The 21,217-nt window shown below is 40.8% G+C and overlaps 1 protein-coding gene across 8 annotated transcripts in view; it reads right to left on the minus strand.

Moving 5' to 3' along the window:
- The window catches only part of ARID1B (AT-rich interaction domain 1B), a 336,792-nt gene that overhangs the window by 42,846 nt on the left and 272,729 nt on the right, over nt 1–21,217 (minus strand). For 5 of the 8 annotated variants that reach the window (XM_075035938.1, XM_075035936.1, XM_075035933.1 and 2 more), the window contains 2 exons: nt 19,589–19,916; nt 1,771–1,916 (listed from right to left, as the gene is read on the minus strand). In XM_075035938.1, coding sequence (XP_074892039.1) covers nt 1,771–1,916; nt 19,589–19,916 — 474 coding nt within the window. Of the gene's footprint in view, nt 1–1,764; nt 1,917–17,442; nt 17,572–19,588; nt 19,917–21,217 lie in introns of all 8 variants that reach the window. The other 3 variants (XM_075035934.1, XM_075035932.1, XM_075035940.1) reach the window with 2 other exon arrangements.

The raw sequence follows: 21,217 nt of genomic DNA on the forward strand, positions 1-21,217 counted from the left end.
TCCACTGTATGAAATAACGAATGGCTGAATTATCTGAACAAAAAAACCTCTGTGAATCTTCCTTTAAACTGGTTATTCCTTAGGAATACATAAATCTTCTTAGGCAGGGCACTCTGCCATCTGTTTGCTGTTGGTTATTTTTGCAGCTCTGGGGGCCAAAGGAAAAAGGGGAAAAATTACTTCTGCTAATAGCAAAACAGAATTTATAGCACAGTTTCAATGCTCAGAAGTAATTTTATTTCAGCAAGCCAGACAAAACACATAACTACAAAAACAAAACATAATATTACCTGGGACAGCTCTAGTGGGGTAAAAGCAAGCTATTATCTAATGGTCTTTTCAACAGCTTTTCCCTCTTCATCCAGACGGTGAAGTGTGCTGTCTGGACTAACCAATGGCTTCCAAGTCAGCACCGGAAAAAGCCTTTTTTTTTTTTTTTTTTTTTTTAAATCTTACTGATTAACAGCTTCCTTTCTGTTTCTTCTGCTAACCAAAAACGTAACATAACATTCTTGAAAAATAAGACACTGTTAAGCGTCCCACGAGCTCCTATGTAGAGGAAAGGAACCCTCTGGACATACTAGACACTAGAATCTCACGGTGGCCATCTTCTGCCCAGGAAGCAAGGACATATAAAATTAACAGGGAGGAAAGACAGGGAAGGAGGCAAAGGATGAAGGAACAAAACAGGCTAAACAGGGCAGAGAGGAAGATACCAAAATGCAGGCTCTTGGTAAGATACAATTTAAGTAGTAAGCCATCTCTAAAGAAATAAATAAAAGTAGAAACAAAACCAACTAAGACACAACATTAAATCACTGTAGCTCAACCTATCCAGCTTTCAGAAAAACTTCAAAACCCCCCAACGTTTCAAAAAGGGCTAATGTAATCAGTAAAGCATGCACAGAAACTCCATGACTGCAATAAGTATTTGGGAGGATGCACTTCAGGGTCATTGAAACTCCATCCAAACCCACCTCAATCAAAGAATGGATCTTTACTGAAGTATTATCTTGATGGAAGAGAATTGTTAGGACTTCAAGCTGAATATGGACTGTAAAGCACATTTGCACAGAACTACATTCCCCTGTCTTCATAGTCACGCACAAAGCTGCGAATAATTCTAAATTCACAAGTCATGATATGAAGGATAAACCCAGCAGCTACATTCAGTATGTGGGGTTTTTTTGCAAAAGGAAGCTATGATTAAATTTCATATACTGATATTTAAATAAGTAAATGAAGAAACCCTATATATGGTTATATGAATTTTGGAAACAGTAAATATGGTCTATGTTTTCAGAACAGAGTAATTATTTTAAGTGCTCAACTTACAGCATCTTCAAGTCAGAGCAGGTGCACATCTTTTTTAAACCAGTACCACATTAAATATCTTAGGAAATAAGACACTGAAAAGCAACAACAGCCTCTTGAAAGATGAGGTTTTTCTCCTTCCCTCTCTTGCAGACACATACACTCAAATATACATATACTTGCTAGTCAACACCTACGTCAAACTGGGTCCGAGTGTTGCTGGAACTGTTCAAAACATTGGACTCATCTACATGCTGTGCAAAAGGACTTAATGAAAAATGTGTGAGTTACTGTACAAAAAAATGCAAATACCTTAGCCTAGTTTTGAATCAATCCAAACCACCCAACAGGGGTGAATCAAATGAAGACGACTATCCCCCTGCCACCAGCCCAGGGCTGGTACCATTAAGCAGATTTATGGAGGAAGGCCACTGCTGAAAGGTTACCCACCATTACCTGCTGAACTGTTCACCATGTTAGGTGCCATGCTGTAAGGAGGACCCTGCGGGTTCATCAAGCCAGAGGTGTTGTTCATCGGCTGAGTGTAGGGGGAGCTGGATCCCATAATACCGCTCTGATTCATGGCAGGAAAATTGCCTTGCCTACGAGAAGAAAGAGCACACACACGACGTCTCATTATGTATCTCATTGCTGAAGATGCTGTGGTTTGTCACAGAGTACATCTCCTATTGTTTGCCAATAGCTAAGGTGAAGGGATGCAATTAGTTCATTTTACCTACATGGGGAGCTTTGAATTAGGCCTGAATTAGTTACCGTGTATCTGAGACAGAACTGTACTGAACAAAAATTTCAAGAGTTGTATACAATGTCTTTATACGTCACAACCAATCAGCAGAAAAATACAACCCATATTATTTGTCCTATGAGTAGACAGCAACGTGATCAGGAGTAAAAATTAGAACCTAGTGTTGGCATGAAAAAATTCCAGTGAATTGCATTTTGACCATGTAATAGAAATCCCTACCTGTCATAGCTTAAAAAACGGTGAAATGACCAGAAGAAAATGGGTACCATACAATCTGTTTCAGATTTCTGTATCTGATGTTATTGCATTGAATACAATGTTCACCTTTTGTACATGCCATCTATGTCCAATCTTTCAAGCAATCACGTATGCAATACGTTTTGTTGAAACAAGAAACCTCAGCAGAACTATTTGGTTTTGAAAATTAATCACTTATCTGTATAATGCTTTCATAACTGAGACTTAAAGTTTGTCTCAAAAACTGCCCTAAATTAAGCCCTTACCTAATTCTCCACCTCTTCAGATGTGAAGGTCTGACCAAATATTATTGAAGGCTAAACCTCACCTACTTTGAAGTTCTAAAAAGTATCTAAGTATGCTTTGTACTTGATTTATCAAATTCTACAGTAAACTGAGGCACAAGGAAGAAAATAATCCAATCCAAGTAAGCAGGAAAACCTGATGTAATGCCTGATCCAACTTAAAAAATAACCTTTCATTCTTTTAATCCATAATTATCTACCTTTTCTTGGTACAGCTGAAGACTGCACATATTATGATATGTTTACGGATATAGACTTACACATATAAAATAATATATATAAATAAAAACACATGCAAAAAACATACTTACTTGTATATTCATAGCCTACATAGGAAAATACAAAAAACTCAGACCTGTTTCTTCAATGTACCCTCTGTAAATTTATTCTGTTTTTCCAAATAAAGGAGACAAGAGAGCAAGCAACAACCCCTGTCAGCTTTTTTTTTCCTCACGAAAAGCAAAGCATTTAATTTTATACTACAGGCAAGGAAAGCTGCATGTCCTGGTAGCAAGATGGAGTTTTGGTATAAATTCTACTTTTCATTATTATATAGTATTCAAACAAAACAGACAACCCCCAAACTAACAACCCTGAATAACTTCAGTGGCTTCTTGTCTTCTCCAAACTCATGGCAGAATCTTAACGCAATTGGCAGAAATGGATTCTTTTTTAGGAGGTACAGGAGGAAGACCATTAAAGCACTATTTGGCCTAATTTTTCTTGACACATTGTGAATTTCTTCAAAGGAAAAGAGAACATGTTATCTAAATACAGCATCTTTTTCCAAGTCAGTTTTGTCCTTTGCTCTCTGAATATAAACTTTTCTTCACTCTTGCAAAGAGGCAAAGGCTTTCTTTTGATATGAAGGAGACAACTGCCATACAATGTCATTTCCCTGATGAAGCTTGCAATGAGTAGTGGAGGGAAAAGATTTAAAATGCACAGCCGTGCAATGCTCCAAGGGAAAATTACAAAAGGAAAAGAGAAGAACAGGACCATTTGGCAACAACTTTAAAAGATTTCAGTCACACAATCAAGCTTTTCTTATGTAAATACTGTATCTTAAACACCCCTACCCCCCTTTTTTAGCTGAAAATTGCTATATTTCAACAAATGCAGTTAACTGAAAAGTTCTTTCTATGCTGGATAAGCGAGATTCTTTCCGTTACCGGGTAAAGTTACTAGTGAAGATGGAGAAAATGTGCAAGTGCATTTTTACACTTTAAAAAAGAAGTAATAGATTTTGAAAGGTTCTTTTATGGAGTAAGGCTGGGATTCTGGGAAAGGCAGAAGTCTCTACAGGTATCTATCTCTCCAATGTCCTTCTTTTGCTTTAAAAATACCCAGGAGATACGCACCTTGCAGGTAAGCTGAAATTGGTCCTTACCAACTAATATTTCAATACTATTACTTCCTATAGCATGTATATCTCCTAAGCTGTGAGGCTGTTCATTGTCTCAAATTGCGGTACAACCTATTTCATGTTACCCACTATGGACATCAATCTCAATTGTAGCTCATGAAAGCGTACTGCTGTACAACAGCTTTAAATCAAAAAGTAGGAAACTATTTCCAGTTTAGACAGGGAGTGGAAATTAAATAAAAGGAATATACTAGCTTTGGCCAGGACAGCAAGAAAACAACTGAGGTCTAAATAAATTGCTTCTGTACCCAGAAAGGCAGACCTCAATGGCAGAACCTAATTCTGAAATTTCATCTGGCAAGGCAATACCTTTCCCTTTCATCCTCCCATGTAATGCCGTACTTGGAACAGACACAGCTCTCAATCTCTGGAAAGAGTCCAGCAAATGAAAAGACTCAGCACCACCCCTGGCAGAACTTCATCCTTCCCTGGTCCCCTATCAAAGCACTGACCGCAGCACATGTGAGCTGCTTCAGTAACACTGAAAGGTGCCATCCTGTAAGAGCAAATGCTATTTTATCCTGAGATTGGGTGCAGTGCGCAGCACAGCGCTCCTCTGCGTATTATTCTGCTCTATGATGGCTTGAAATGGAAAGTTTCTTTAGGGAGAAATAATCAGGTATTACTTCAGCCTTTAATTCTCAGTCCACAGTGGGCCTCCTTTGAGTAAGGACTGCCGACTGTGACAAATTGTGCTGCATCAGTGCTATAATATGAAGTGAAGTCCATTAAGAACCGAGCTGAGATCACCAAACTCATTTTGATTAACCTCCAGGTCACTAAACACTTATAAATATGTTACACAGCAGCTGCTAAACATATTTATATATGCTTAAGGTCACAGCATCATCTGTTGGTTGTTGGAGTTAAGTCAAAAATCTTATGTTTCCTTCTGTGCTGCTTTTAGTAAAGGCATATCCAACATAGTATTTAAGAAGTAGTTATCTCAAAGTGTACTACCAGACTCTCTCCTACATCTCCCAATTCCCTCCTCCATTTTTCCAGGAGGCTAAATAAAAATCAAGTCTTTCAGAAACAGTCTGCTGTACACGTAGTGACATCTAATGGCAAAAATTCAACTGACCGGCTATGAATTCTATAGCAGAACAAACCCACTTAAGTATACAGTTTTACAATATTTACCACATAAACACCAATGGCTGGGTTGCTTAAGGATGACACAAGTGATAATTAGTAATAATAGGAAGAAATTAAGAAAAGAAACACTTATGTTGAGTATAATGAAAAAAATGTCTTCATGGTGAGATGCCGTTACCCTCCAAGGGAATGAAGAAAACCCCAGTACTTGACACTTCTGCACACAGACAACACATTGGAAAATGTACTGGTCGGAGGAATCCTGCACTACATATGAACTAGATGACCTGTCAGATATTTTCCAACTCTAACTCTTCCAATACTGTGATCCCTGATCATATATTTTTCCCCATTTACAAGAAAAAGCAGCTGGGCCAATACAAATTTAGGATTATGCTATCAATTTAAACACTATGCTTAAGCCTACACATTTCTTTTTTCTGCTCTACTGTTACAAGTAGATGTCCAAGTATTCAGCAAATGGAAGAGATTAAAAATGAGAAGGGGGGAATCTGCTTGCTTTCTGTGGTTTATTTACTCTGTTGACAATTTAGTAATTCACAGCACTTGCATAATGCCAGAGCCAGTTGTTATGCTCGAGGAAAGGGCTGCCACCCAGGGGGACCTAGACAGGCTGGAGGAATGTGCTGACAGGAACCTTATGAAAGTCAACAGGGACGAGTGCAAGGTCCTGCACCTGGGAAGGACGAGTCCCCTGCAGCGGTGCTGGCTGGGGCTTGACTGGGGGGGAGCAGCTTTGCTGAAAAGCCCCTGGGCATCTTGGCAGACAGGGAGCTGAGCATGAGCCAGCAGAGTGCCCTGGCAGCAAAGAGGACCAACAACATCCTGGGCTGTGTGACCAGGAGCAGAGCCAGGAGATGGAGGGAACTGATCATCCCCTCCTTACTTGGCACTCATTAGATTCCATCTAGAGTATCATGTCCAGCTTTGGATCCTGCAGTAAAGGAAAGATGATGATAAACTGGAGCGAGTTTAGCAGACGAGCCCTTAGACGGTCAGGGCTTGACCACTCACCCTGGAGGGGCTGAAGGACAAGGGTTAGTTCAGCCTGGGGCAGAGACAGCTTTCGAGAGGAACCTGACAGCAGCCCCCAGCACATAAAGGGAGGTCAGCAAGATGAAGCCGGGCTCTTCACAGTGAGGCATGGTGGGAGGATGAGACACAACGGGCAAGAGTTAAAACACGGGAAGTTCAGACTGGACATAAGGAAACCCTTTTCCCAGTGAAAACATTCAAGCACTAGATCTGCTGGCCCAGAAAGGCTGTGCAATCTCTGTTCTTGGAGTTTTCAAGACCCAACTGGATAAAGCCCTGAGCTCTCAGCTAAGCCTGCTGAGGAGAAGGTTGGACCAGAGACCTCTTGAGGTTCCTTCCAGCCTGAATGACCCTATGATCCTAGATTGTGCTGTTGATAGTCTGGTGTACTATTGGGTCCAAAATACAACTGGTCAAATTCAAAACATTCCCTTTTAAGAAGGTGCTGTTCTGCTCTTTTGTTTTCCTTCACTTTGCAATTTACCCAAAGCTTAATCTGCACTTAATCTTTTTCCTCTACAAAACAAGTAGCATCAGATCTAATTGTGTCTACTGAGGTAATGCAAAAGTCCGTGTATTTGAAGAGAGGAGATGACATGTGAGATCTGGTCATTGTTAAGAAGCCGAACAAAGAAATTTTAAGGAAGAAGAGCAATGACAGTACAAAGGAGCACATGAGTGATCACAGCTGCCGAGCAGTGTCTCTTATACTGAGATGTCTTCCTTTAATTGGACCTGAAATCACCAGTAGGTTAGTGTGTTGTCTCCAACTGCTACACAGAACTCACTCTGCAGTCCTTGCATTTAATATTTTCTGGTATGTGATTTAGTACTTCCTCAGTGTTGCCATCTGATGAAGGTTTTTACTGTTGTCTTCCTCAGATTTGAACAAATTTGAACTAATTACAAAACTGAGTTCAGAGGTAGGTGTGGTTTAGCTATGGACAATGATAAAAGTGGATTATGCTTCCCAGCAGGACAAAAAATGAAGACACAACTTTTCATACGGAAACATGTCAAAGGTCAGGTTTTTGCTGTGTGCAGAGAGATCCCAACTTCCCAACTATTTTTGCTGTGTGCAGAGGGATCCCAAGTTCTACAACTTTCTGTGGAATTTCTGGCATGCATCTGGCACTCTGTGCTCTCCTCTTGATCTAAACCTGTAACATTGGAGCAAAGCCTTTCATGCAGTCAGAAAAAAATGATCCAGCTTCTGTAATGAACCCTGTGGCAGCCTGAGCACAGGGGTGAATCAAGCACAGAAACATGTAGGAAACAGAAGAAGGGTTCAGAGGTGGAGAGTCTAGAAGGGCTGGAGGTGAGGAGAGTTTGGGGCAGAAAAGATGGAAATGGAGGGGAGACTATGAAGCATGAACAAGGGTTGGGAGCACAGCCCAGGTAGGGAAGAGCTGCCACTGAGTCACACCTCACACATCCTGGTGGCTGCAAGCTTACACCAATTATTATTTAGGCACCTCTGCACTGTGCTTCCTGACACTTCCCACAGCACTCACATAACACAGGGATTTCTCCCGGTTATCCTGCCCTAGGCACTGGACCTTAAAAATTATCCTGGTACCACGACCTGGCTACCTGAGCAATTGGTTGGCAAAAAAAAAAAAAAAGGCCCACAAGCTCATGGAAGTTTGCCATTTCTGCTCCAGATCTTTAACCTACATCAGTTTTGCAGCGAATGCACTGCAGCACCTCAGGGGAGTAATTTGTGTAAACATTTTAAAAGGAACATTTTTTTTTTTAATGCTGACACACTGCTAAGGTGGCTACTTGATTACAAACTGTGAAAATGACTGCGTTAGGCTGCGCTCACAAATCACACTGTACTGACCAAATTGCCCTGTGCTTATCTGTGCCAGGTCTGCAGCATGACAATATTTCCTCTCTCTTTTAAATGTCAAAGTATGATTTGGGGGGTTGTTATTTAAACACACTGACCTGCACAATAACCAGAAGTACTTTATTTAAATCTGTCTTGAGCTGGGACTAGCCTTAAGCGCTTATAATCTGTCATACTTTGACACCAAATGGGTTATTATAATGAGAGTAATTCAGGAGTGAGACCCGTGAATGCTTTCTCTCTGGAGAATTTACATATAAACACGTGCATGCAGATACATATGCTCTTTTGTTACGGATTTTCCTTCTTGCTACATTATGGGCTTCCTTGGAGAAGTGAAACTGTTTCTGTCATCAGGGGATATGGGAGAACTGGAGGAGGGAGATGAGAGCACAGATAAAATAAACCCCAACATTGCTTATTTTGCTCTGACTGGAAGTTCATTGGTGAGTCAGCACTGTTAGCAAAGGCCAAGACACATGAAATCTGAATATTGGCTTGAGTAGCTATAAAACGGCATTAAAGGCAGTTCCCATGTAAATAAAACAAACAAATTTAACATCACTATATCTGAAAGCCAAGTATCCCCTTCTTGTTAGTTGCTACTGTAAGTGCACTAACCTGGATTTACATCTCCTCCTCTGTTCAGTGGGGAAGCTCGCCACTTGCAGTAACAAAGTTTTTAAAAAGCAACCATGAAAGCTGGTGACTTGACAGGTGTTAGGTCTGCCACAAGATTTTTTTCCATTTGTCAGGTTAGAAGGAAAAAGAAAATTTTACACTTGTGTGTGTGTGCATGCGTGAAAAGGGGAGGCCAAAGCTCTGAAATGCACTGACACTGACAAAACGCTAGGAGACATAAATCAAAAAGCATCCAGATTTGTACCAGTATGCATGTGTGTGTCTGCTGACATCAGGCATACAGAACCAACACCGAACTATTCTCCCCAGCAACCGGGCCTAAATGGCAATGCTAAAATGGGAAATAATTTTCTAGCATCATAATTATGTGATAGTGCACACCACCTTGTAATCCACTGCAGTCTGACCGAGCACATTGCCTGTTTTCTTTGTCTGGCTGATCTAAAGATTATTGTGCGACATACTTTTTTGAAGAATAACAGAAATAGCCTTTCTAAATACATTCTTTTTCTTCTGATTACGCAAATACTTGTGCTTTTAGCATCATCACCGTCACTTGTATTCCACTAAGAAACAACAAAGGAGAGAGAAGAAATTTAAAAATTAGTTGTTCCTACTAGGCTGATTCAATGCTCAGCCCCTCAGAAAAGCAGCCACAAAAACTTATCGTTTGGTTACATGCTATTGTCATCACATTCACCATTTTTTCCAGTGAAAACACCTGCCTGATGGGCTACCTACTTGGTAGTCATTTAAAGCCCAATAAAACACAGGAGTGTCACACCACATCAAACACTGGAAGAGCAACTTAAGAGGCATGTGTAATTCATGAATATCGACGCTAATAACAACACAACTACACTGCAATGAATGCATGCTGAGATCAGAATAAATCTCCCTACCCCATTTTACAGATAACAAAAACTGAGGAAGAGAACCAAGATTAATAACGGTCTAAAATATGGCCAGAAGAATAATAAAGTAGTTGAATGCAGTGAGGAAAACATAGCACAAGCATGCAGAAAAATAAATCCTTAACTTCACTTGATCCTAATGATATAAGGGTGTGTGACTGAAAAACATGAAGGATGTTTAGTGAAATACTGTAGGGTTTTTTTTGTTTGTTTTTTTTTTGTTGTTGTTGTTGGTTTTTGGGTTTGTTTTTTTTGTTTGCTTGTTTGGTTTTTAGGTTGCAGCTATTTAATTTTGTTTTTATAAAGCTCCTTTTGTGTTAATTAAAGTTTTTTTGGTCTAAATTTCATGGTGACCACAGCATTTGGTCACCAGTCTTCAAACCCACAGCAATTCCCTGAAATGCCTTTATTGTGCAGCACTCTTACAAATGCAGAAAGACCTCCATATTTGAATTTATTTGTATAAGAACGAACTAAGCCCTTTGTACTCAGTGCAACCTGTACTGGATAAGTACAATATAATATAATGCTGTGTGACAGAAAACATGGGACTACTGAAAAGCGGGCCAAGTCAAATGGCTTGTAATCCCACCAAAGCTCCGCTCTTAGTGACCCCTGCCTACCTTCCTGACAACGTGGATTTAAACAGCAGCTGCTTGCACACTGTCCCCATCAGACATAGTAACTGAGCACTTGAGGAGATACATTTCTTAGCCCAAGTGGAGTGTGTGATGGGTAAGAGAGGGCTGCTGTAAACTGTCTGGCAAGCAGGAGCATGCGTGAATTGGGTTTGTAGCAAAAAAAGACATTTGCCCTGTATGGCATGATGCAGTCAATCTGAACCAAAATGCCAAGAAGGATGATTTAGCCCAGTGTCACTCGATATCAAAATGGGAATGACTCATATGACTCTCTCACTATGCACCTTCTATTTTTGTGCATGTTTATAAATAGCTCTATTAAAAAGTCGGAAGGCCCTATGAATTCTCTCCCAGAATGATTACTTGAAAGTGGGTAAAAGTCTGTTCCCAGCACATGAACAGCCAGGAGGTCACCAAAGCGTGGTGCTAAAAAGCTGCAGGAAGCTAAAGACACTGCGTGTTTCTGTAATTCAATTTCCTCTGGTGGGCACTGCCTCAGGAGAGGCTCGACCTCTGAGCTCCCTCCTCTTTCACCTGGGGATGTGGACCTCCTGCTACCTCTCACCACGTTCCTACCATGTTCAGTCACGTCCTTGCACCGGTTTTGAGCACCACTGCAGCTCCACAGAGCTCACTGTGCTGGCAACCAACTGAAAATCTAATAAAATCCTGATCATTGCATGCCAGCTCTTCAGTGTATCTTTTCATAGTAAAATGTCATCTGGCTGACAGCACACTGAATGCAACCGTGCATGTGCAGCAGCATGGCGAGGAAGTTCTCCAAAGGGATTTCCCAACAGACACATTTTCACTTACCTATCTTTGCCCAATAGCTTGGAGCTGTTATATGTTTATCAATATTATTACTACCACTATTACCATCAGTCTTGGCACTTTGGCACTCTAGACAGTTTCACAAGAGCAATGTGATGCATATGTCAGTGTGGTTTCAGCTGGCTCTTTTCTTCATCTTTGGCTCTGAAGATGCCCAAAACCTACTGTGACAACTGCAACAGGTATTTAATGTGTTAGTGAGACTGCTGGCCATCATTAAAAAAATCTTACTGCTGTTATGTTATTATTGAATATGATTCTTATAAGGTTACTTATATGTCCAGTTAGAACTGATGCTCCCATCTGAACTCCGTCAATAAAGTGAAGGGCTCTTCCCACTCATATTTCCCCAGGCAGCATTGCTAAAAAAAAAAGTTTTAATTTTCTCTCAACTACCACCATTGTAAAACAATGTAAAACCTTAAATCTGCTCTAAAACCTGAAACTCTCCTGCTGTTTTTTATGTCTCTCCCTTTCTGTCACAAAAATCTTAGGCTGTTCAATCACAGTCTTGTACTTTTACAATGTATGTGCCAAACCACACACAGCAGTCACGGAATTAGCTTTCTTCATGAGTCCCATTAAACAGATGGCTATTCTTCTGGTTGTTTCGTTTGGTTTTTTTTTTGTTTGTTTGTTTGTTTTTTTTCCCTGACTAATACTGTGATTTAAACTAGTAGATCTTCTGGCTAATAGGCAAAAAGACAGACAGTGTGAAAATCCAGTTTCCTCATCTGAAACACTTCTTGCCACTCTATATAAAGTCCTCCCTTATTTACTTTTATATAATAACAATTAATGAAGTACTGCATTCTTAATGCCCTAAAGATCACCTTTTCAGGTACAGAATCTCTACATAACATCCTACTCTGAGGCAGAATGTTAATAAACTACACAGAGTCCTACACTGCAATTTTGTTTCAAAATAATTAGTACTTCTGTAGAGGGCAACAGCTCTCCTAAATAACCAAATCAAGCCAAAATAAACCTGACACAATAATAATCAAATTAGAATTCTCTCTAAGATGAATGAAAATTCTCACTCGTGACTCTGAAAATCACCCTTCCTTCCCAACATACTCCTGCTTTCACAATTTAAGAATGGTTACTCTCTGAAGGAGGAGGACTCTTGAGGTCTGTGGTTAATCTCTAATGGCATGAACAGCATATAGCAGTCTACTTGATTGATGAGTAACCAAAAAAGAAAAAATGCCTCCCCAAATCACTGGTTGCCTGCACGAGCTCTGCAGCATGGTGACATCCAGGGCTCCAAAATGATGGATTTACCTTTTAGCAAAACAAAATTCCAGATAAAAATGTATTTCTCTTAGTCGCCCAAAAGGAAAGGCTTTGGTTAGCTCAGCATGCACAGTTTCTTCCAATCCTTACATTATTTTATCAGCAATTTTGAGCTGATCTACAAAATGCATCTCCATTAAAAAAAAAAAAAAATTAAAAAAAATCACAAAAGTGTGATTTCCAGCTCTCCCTTTACTATAATAAATACATACAAGCTAAGTTGTACTTCACCCCTCCTAATACACTGTAGAAAAAAGCCATATATGGTTCTGCTTTGAAAAGCAAAACATGAGGAAAGGAAGTGCCCTTTCAAAAAAAGAAATAATAAAAAAATCAGCTTGATATAAATGACTATTTCTCATGAAGAGGGAAGAAGCATGGGTCCTTTTGAAGAAAAACAGTCAATACTGTTTAATAGCTCCCTTTGAAATTACAGTTACAGTAAGCATTAATATTTGGACTTTAACCCCTCAAATCACACAGAAACTTGGCATAGACAGAAAATATTCTACCTCTTACTGAAACGCTGCCAGCCTCAGGTGGAGCAAGCACAGCAGCTATTTGGAGTTCACAGAAACACTATACAGTCATTTAGATCAAGAAGCAATACCACTTCACCCAGCTGAAACTATACATGGACTTTTTTTTATTTTGGAAGCCAAATGTAGTTTCATGGACTGAAATGTACTGCCTGGATATTCAAACAGCACTAACAGAAAGCAAAGTGGGGCTCATTTCAGGGTGAGCCATGAGGATCCCTGAAGGAAATCTGAAGTCTGGGAGTGTTCAGAGGAGTGGGTTAGAGGGGAAATGACCAGACACTTTGAGACTGGAGAATTGTGAATGGCCTGAATTTGAACAGGAGTAACTCCTTCCCTGTGACTGAATGTTAAATAAAAGACCTGGCAGAAAGAGCCTTTCTGCTAGGGGCTTATTTCAAAGGCAACAGATAACGTACCCCAGCACTGGCTCCAATTATGGCTACCAGTCCTATCTTAGCCTAGTTTACTTTGGGGATTTCACAGTTGGCAGCCTTTCATCTAGAAGTAGCCTGGTTTGAATAAGCAAAGAAACTTGAATGAGTACTTAACCTTCCTGCACTCCACTGCACTTCCCAGCAGAGAACAACAGCACCTCCAAGCTTAAGAGGAAAAGGGAAAACAATGGAAAATACATACTCTTGCCAGGGATTAAAGACAGTAAGTTTTACTGTAGCACTTCAAGTCTTCCTGATACATAACCACAGCTTTAAAAATCACAATTAGAATTTTAAACCCAAGTTTCAAGATCAAAAGGGCCAGACTGGAAACTACTGCATAGAAATTGACAGGCTCTAGGATGTAAAACACCTAAAAGAGTTCTGGTTTTTATTTATATTATTATTCTTTTTAAAAAATTTATTCCCCATTTCTGCCTCGTTCTTTTTCCTTTTGACATTTTAATGCACCATGTCCATTACTATATTTCCTCACCAGTACCTTCTAGTCCATCAGCAGTGCTGCATTACCCTGCTGTTGGAGAAAATAACACGGAAAAAGTGCTTTGCTGACACCAGCGACATGGAATATGAATTATACATACATAGCAGGAGAGAAATGCTGATGGAAGGTTAGTCTGCCCGTATGTGCGCAAGTGTGCATGTACATGTATACACACACGGACTAAAAAAACGACATATAGAATGCGCATTTTAAAACTCACACTAATTGTAACTGTTTCTCTGTACAACAGAAATTCTCTCATATCAGTGCAGCTTTTATAGATCAGTTTTAGGACTGAATGAAAACTTACCTAAATTCTTCTGACCTCACCACGATGAGGCTGTAGTATCTAACCAGCTGCTAAGCAGTTTAGAACCAGAACCACATTCTAGAGTGCCTAAAAGTATGTCAAAACAATGCAACACCACACATCACTATACAGACTGAACACCATTTCCAGGGGGCACAGGGAGCAGCAGATGATAATGTAAATATCCACCTCAATTTAGCAACCCAATGACCAAGATTTAAAATGGCCAGAGGTTGCAAATAGCTAAACTGGATCTCAATTCCTCAGTTTAATAAACTACTATGTCTAAATCATATCCTCTAAAATCAATGACACTGAATTCTAAATTCATTCAATCTATAAAAAAAATTGCTTTAATTTACAAAATTGCAACACGCAATCCCAAGAATCATATTAAGGTACAGTACACTGAGGTCAAAGACGCTGCTTTCAAAGATAGGATTGCTCCTTATGTAGGCACATCAAAACTCATTTTATAGCAATTAGTTGCACCAGCAAGAGGCTAATTTTAGCATCCAGTTGGATGTGTATTTTACAGCCAGCTAGTACTGAATTACATCTTCCTAAAGCCGCACTGCTAACAGTATATAAGCCAGCTATTTTGCAAGTACATTTTTACCTTTCCATATACTACAACTGCTAAGAAGACATGCTCAGAATGACACTCATTGCTAGCACGAGAGATGCTGACAAGCATCTAGCTCCAAAAACGTCTGTTGACTTCAGGTGTCAACCTAATAATTTTCAAAAGTGTGTACTGGGCACTTACCATAGGAAACAAAAGCTCATAGACAGTGAACACACAGTCCTGAAAAGCTTCAAGTTGGGCATCTACAAACTGAGGAACTCAAAATTGGCTGGTACTAGAAGATACCAGCTAAATTTGCCGCCTTTCACATCAACAGGGAAAATGCTGTCTCATTTGCTTGAAATTGTTTGCTTTTACTGAAGGCTTACTTTGTGTGTTGCAGGTCTGTACATACATAAATATCTATTTATCACTATAAATACATGTATTGTTGTAAGAACTACAGTGTGATAAAAGACTTTATTTTTTGGAGCCACCTGGTCCTCAGAGGCCTCCGCTGGGTTCTAATCTCCAGCAGCAGAACCAGCTCTTGAGGTCTCAGGCAGTGCCAACCTAAGTTATGAAAAGTCTTTCCATGGAGTTCAGTGGATATATCAGGTCTTCAACATACAGTCCTTACCTGTCAATGGGTGTGCTGAGACCAAGACAGATATAAAAAGGAAAACACTGTTTTGCAGTTCCTTCACACTGTCTTCCTGAAAATAAGGGCAATTACTGTAGAGGGTATTAGAGAGTTATTTAGCATTGCCTGCTGTAAACTGTTATCCAGACCAAGCTTAAACATCCTGGGTAGTGTGAAACCACAGACACTGCCAGTTCAGTGAAGAGGTCTTAAAAGCACGTTTCCTTCCTTTAGCCTGACATGCTAGATATCATTTGGGAAATACTGGCCTGCGTGCACAAGACAGACTAGCACATCTTAAGATTTTAGGTTATAGAGAAGGTATTATGCAGCTGTAGAAATTAATCTAAGCTTAACATAGAGTAGGCCTCAAGGTGAGGTCAAAGGCTAATTCAAATGGTGTAAACTTCCACAGTATCTTCCACAGCCACCATTTTTATTTATATGATTTTATCTTCTCTAATTAAAAGGGTGGTGGTCTGCACAGAGGATGATATCTAGGTATAACTGGCTGACACTCAGATCTTGATCATCCAACCCTGGTTAACGAACATTGATTTTCTGCCCCAGTGGAAGTGATTTTATTCTGATGCATGCCATTTAAATTCATTTTACACAGCTGCTTAGTGTGGTTTGGCAAGGCAGAAGCAAACCAGCTTTCTGTATCTAAATGAGACTCCTGAGCTGGTAAAGGACAGATCCTGTGGATTAACAGCTGAAGATAAATTTCTCTTCCCTATTGATACTTGGCTACTGATTCAACAAGTTGACCTTGAAAGTGATCACAACCAACTTGTACAGAAATACTGCTGTGCAACCATGACTCTGACACAACCATTTCATTTTCTTCTTAATCCTACATAGAGGGGTGTGTTTTATAGTAATAAAAATCCAACAGTTTTTGAACCCCACAGCTGAATCTTATAAACTCAAGACTTTCAAAGAAAAAGGCTGGACAATATTCATGCACTTTGGCATGTAACAGTAGATGTCTTTCCAGTTAGACAAAATAGTATGGTTTGAGTGCTCTCCCATTCCACTAATTTTTGCTTTTTGAACAGGAGAACCAGTAGACTCGTGTTCTAATTTTTTGTTTTGCTCTGTACTTTTTCATATGCCCATACATGGATGATGTTATTAAGGAAAAAAACCAAAAAACCTAAAGCAGCTACAGAAAACTGGTAATGAAAACTTGTCAATAACCATGAAAGCAGCAGTAATTTGGGTATTATAGATTTCCTACAGAGGTAACAACTGAAATAACATGACAGCAGGGAAGTCCATGAAACTTGAATCTCAGGTGAAGCTGGACTTGGTTGTGAGGGAGCAACAGGCTGGGAGCCAGTGTAGCTGCTTTCTCCCAGTGCTGTAATTTATGCTATGGTTACAGAAATCACAGTGTGAAGGACTGTGGTGAGAAAACAGTAGCTGCATTTCAGATGTATGTTCTGCACTGGATACTTAGTGCTCCTAAAAATTGTTCTAACAACTAACTGAAATTTTTCAAGCAGATGCACGCTCAATTACAGGGTAATAAAACTTTCTTGAAAATCCCATTAAGAAAATGTGTCATCACTCCCTGCAGTACACCACCTATCAGAAGGGGATCATACTTTGGGGGCTGCAGCTCACTGCCCAGGCAGCAATGACAGTACCACCACCAAGTCAAGAAAACAGGGTTGCACAGCAGTGCTGTGAGACAGGAACACCAAAAATGAGGGGAGAAAGACGATGCTTGGGTCAGGAGGATGAGAAGGGATCTCATTCCTTCTCAGTGATGAGGTTCTTAATTTCCCTCTCAGGCACAAGGATACAGAGCCATCCATGCCAAAAGACATGCAGGTGTGTGAGCAAGTGACATGCAGATTTTCATTGTACAGTCACAGTGGCATCAGTAAAAAGAAAACAAAAAACTAAAATCCCCTCTACAATGCAGGTATTTTTATATCTTTCACATGATTTTTATATTCTTTCAGCAGCCAGATGTCATGTTCATAAACATTTAAAAAATTGCCAAGGTCCCACAGCAAGTCCAGTTTGCATTGCTACCTACCCATACTGGTCAGGCTGGTGCATCAAGGGAGCCTGAGCGTTGCCATAGTTGGGGTGCTGTGAAGAAAACATGGGGCATCCACCAGCACCAGAGTGGCTGGGATAAGCAGGCAACCTAATGTATGGTGGCCTAAAGCAGAACAAAAGAACAGCCTCTTTGGATTTGCTCTGAATCACAAATAGGAATCACTGTCAAGTACATTCCTTCCATATGCAAGTACGGAGGACTTGCAGGAATAGCCGTTACGCTTTCTCCCCTACAACTGCCTTGAGATCAAAGAGAAAAACTGTGCTTGCAACCCCCTGGCATCAGAGGGGTGTGACAGGTTTCGCTCAATTTGCAGTTTATAAATAGCCCTTTTGCCAGTATTTGCAATAGAGATTAGATGACTGCTCAGCCCTTCCACAGGTGCTGGATCACTGGAATGGGCAGTATGTGATGGAAAGGCTCTGAAATGGTGCAGTTTTGCCCAGGCAAAGCTAGAAACCAAAAGCAGTTTTACAAACCTGACTTGGGAGGAAGGTGTGAGATCAGAGTGGTAATCATTTAACCTAGTTTTTGATCAAACACCACACACTATGCCCAAAGTGTAAGCTGAATCACAACCAAATACTTTCTGCATAACACAAAGTCTTTTCTTGCTGTATAGACCAACAAATATGAGCTTTTCCTTTCATTACATGATTACAAAGAAAGTGTTCTTGCAGTTGCAGTGATAGCCCATTTATTCCTTTGTGCCTGACCTATCAGCTTATAGCCTAAACTAGACAGACAGAAGCAGAGTTTTGTAAATCCTACTAGACAGGTCTGTTAAGACAACCAACACAAGCAAGAGACTGCTGGTTCACAGATACCTGCTGGAGTACAGTCTATTTTAAGGGAGTGTGGTTCTATTTTGCTGAACAAGAACATGAAGTACACTAAATTTACTGTTGTTGTTTTAAAAGTTTGCTATTGCTTATCACTGGAAGTCGCCTGCCTTCCAAACTCACAAAACAAGAAAGCAACAGATACAGGGACACATGAGCTTCCTATTTCTCATTTTACATTGTGTCTTGGAATTAGAGCAACTCTAGTGTCCAGAAACACTGGTCTTCAATGATAAATACCTGTATGCATCTATGTGCACCTGTGTATACATATGCATAAATAAATGCAAGATGCTTAATACACACACACACACATATAAACACACTCACCAGAACAGTGCAACCAGTTTTGTGTAATTCTCAAATGTAATGGAACTTCTTGTAATAGAAAAAGATAATAAATACACCAGGAGTTATTAGAGTGCAGGGAAACGTGGAAATTACTTCATCTGAAAAGTTTCCCAGAAAATATGATTTCATTGCAAGTATTGAGGCATCTTAAGAATAACCATGGACAGAAAAGTGCCTTCGCCAAAATCCATGCACAAATGGCAACATGCAGCTATGCTGCTGGAAAGGGAGACAAGATGACCGATGATGGCTCTAACCTCTAAAATCCTGTTTGCAGGTTCTCTCTTTTGGATGCATAAGTGGCAGTTATCAACTCCAGATAACTACAAATTGCTTCTGTGCCTCCTCCTGCCTTTCCCCTCCAGCTGCTCCCCTCAGCCTGCCCTCCTCTCCTGCTCTGCATGCCTGCCTAGGAACAAGAACATCCCATAGAAAAGAACTGCCATCAGCACTGCTGCTCACAATGTGGGCAGTAAATGCAAGAGTTGATGGGCAGTTTCATAAGTTTCCTTACTCTCTGGCAGGGGTGAGCTGCCAAGGACATGTTGGCCCTCTCTCTACTGGAGACAAAAAACATATATCCAGCCAATCAATTTAAAGATGCAGAGGGTTTGTTTTCGACTCCTAATGTCACTGCAACCCTGTGGGTTTTCCTAAAGCCTACAGTGCCAAGAACCAAACTGGAAGTGGCCATCACCTCCACTGCCACAGCTGCTTTTTGAGAGGATAATTCAAACACACAGTAGCATGCTTTCCCCTTACGTTGAAGGAAAACTATTCTTCCCACACACCACCTCCTCCCAGAGATAAGGACACAGACAGAACATGTATAAATGCATATGCATACACTTATACTGTGCCGTTGCTTCAGAAATGACAAGAAAAACATTCCTACTCATTTAAACTCCTTTCACCTGGAAGCATACCTGCTCTGAGCGGAGTTTGCAGCAGCCTGCATCACTGCAGCAGCCGCCTCCTGTGCCTTACGGTTCACAGTTGGCATGGGTGGGCCCATGCCGGGGCCTCCCTGCTGAGACATGCCAGGAGAATTGGGGGTCATACTGCTCATGTTTCCAGGAAATGGTCTGCTCTGCATCCCAGCTGATGGCATTCGTCCCAGGGGCATGGTACCACAAGGCTGGCTTGGCCCCTGTCCATGCATCTGACTGTTGGCATTTATACCCATGCCGGGTCCTGGGCCACTGTAACTTGTGTTGGGCACGCCGCTGTACGTCGGTGGTCTGGAGTAGTTACCTGAACAAAATGATAAAAAGCACAGAGAAAAACATAAAACTTTCGTGCAAATGTTTCTATATAGGAAGTTAGCAGCTGCAGAAATCACACATGTGAACTGAAGTGAACCATGCTGGCCTCAAAGTCAGAACAACTTTTTCACCGTGAGGACAGACAAGCAGTGGAACAAGCTGCCCAAGGAGGTTGTTTCGACTCCCTCCTTGGAGCTTTTCAAGACCCAGTTGGACAAAGCCACGAGTAACCTGTCCTGATCTTTTATCTGACCCTGATTTGAATACAACGTCAGCCAAGAACAATTCCTGAGCACCATTCCAACCTGAATGATCCTATGAACCTGATTTTCATGTACCCTCAAACATTTTCTGCCTAATATGTCATGGGATAATAGCAAACCCAGAAAAGCACAGCCTCCAGAGGGTTAACGACATAGCACACAGTACAAAACTGCCTTATGCAGTAAAGAGATATGTGGCATGCAAGAAACCCATTACATAAGCTCAAAGGAGAATCTTATTTTTGTAATTTCATGTTCTCATTCTTCATCTTTCTGCAGTTTCAGCAACAGGCTATTCTCACTGGCTTCTTGCTCCTAACTGTTCTGCCCATTTGCATCAGAGGTGCTTTGGCACAGACCAGTGAGGACGGCTGCTGGGCCCCAAGAAACATTCCTGCTCCCTCCCACCTTAACCTGCCTTCCTGGTAAGTTCAAAGTTTGGCTATGCCAGCAGAAGGGGTGGTAGCTTACAGCACACCTCCTCTGGGAAAACTAGTATCACAAGAGTAATCAGCAATAGTACAAAGATGCTAATATAAACAGGTGCCTTTTGAAGGATGGCATGAAAACCTGTCTGACCCCAATCTACGTTGTGACTGGAGCAAACTGCTCCGCTTGCAGCAGCTTAACTCATTTCAGTGCCGATTTTCCTATCGTGTTGAAAGCTTAAGAAAAACAAGTGTACAGAATTCGGTGTTACAGAACCAAACCCAAGCAGCATGAGAAAAAGGGAAAAAAAAGGTAAAGATAAGATGGAAAAGTATTTTAGGAAACGGATCACATTACACTACTTCAGTCATCAGTTTTGACTTGTCTTTGTTTCCATCTCATCCAGATTGGTGGAAACACGACCCGTTCCCTCCCTGTGGGATGCCGCAGAGCAGAGTTTCCTGACTACTCTCAGATATTCCCACGCTCATTCAAAGGCAGCAGTCCTTGGACTCTTCCTCTGAACATGGAGATCAGCCACATCTCTCCTCAGGCCTCAACTACCAGGCAGAGGAGTTGGTGGCATGCAACTCCTGTT

The sequence above is a fragment of the Buteo buteo genome, chromosome 9 (assembly GCF_964188355.1).
Source record: "Buteo buteo chromosome 9, bButBut1.hap1.1, whole genome shotgun sequence".
Lineage (NCBI taxonomy): Eukaryota > Metazoa > Chordata > Aves > Accipitriformes > Accipitridae > Buteo > Buteo buteo.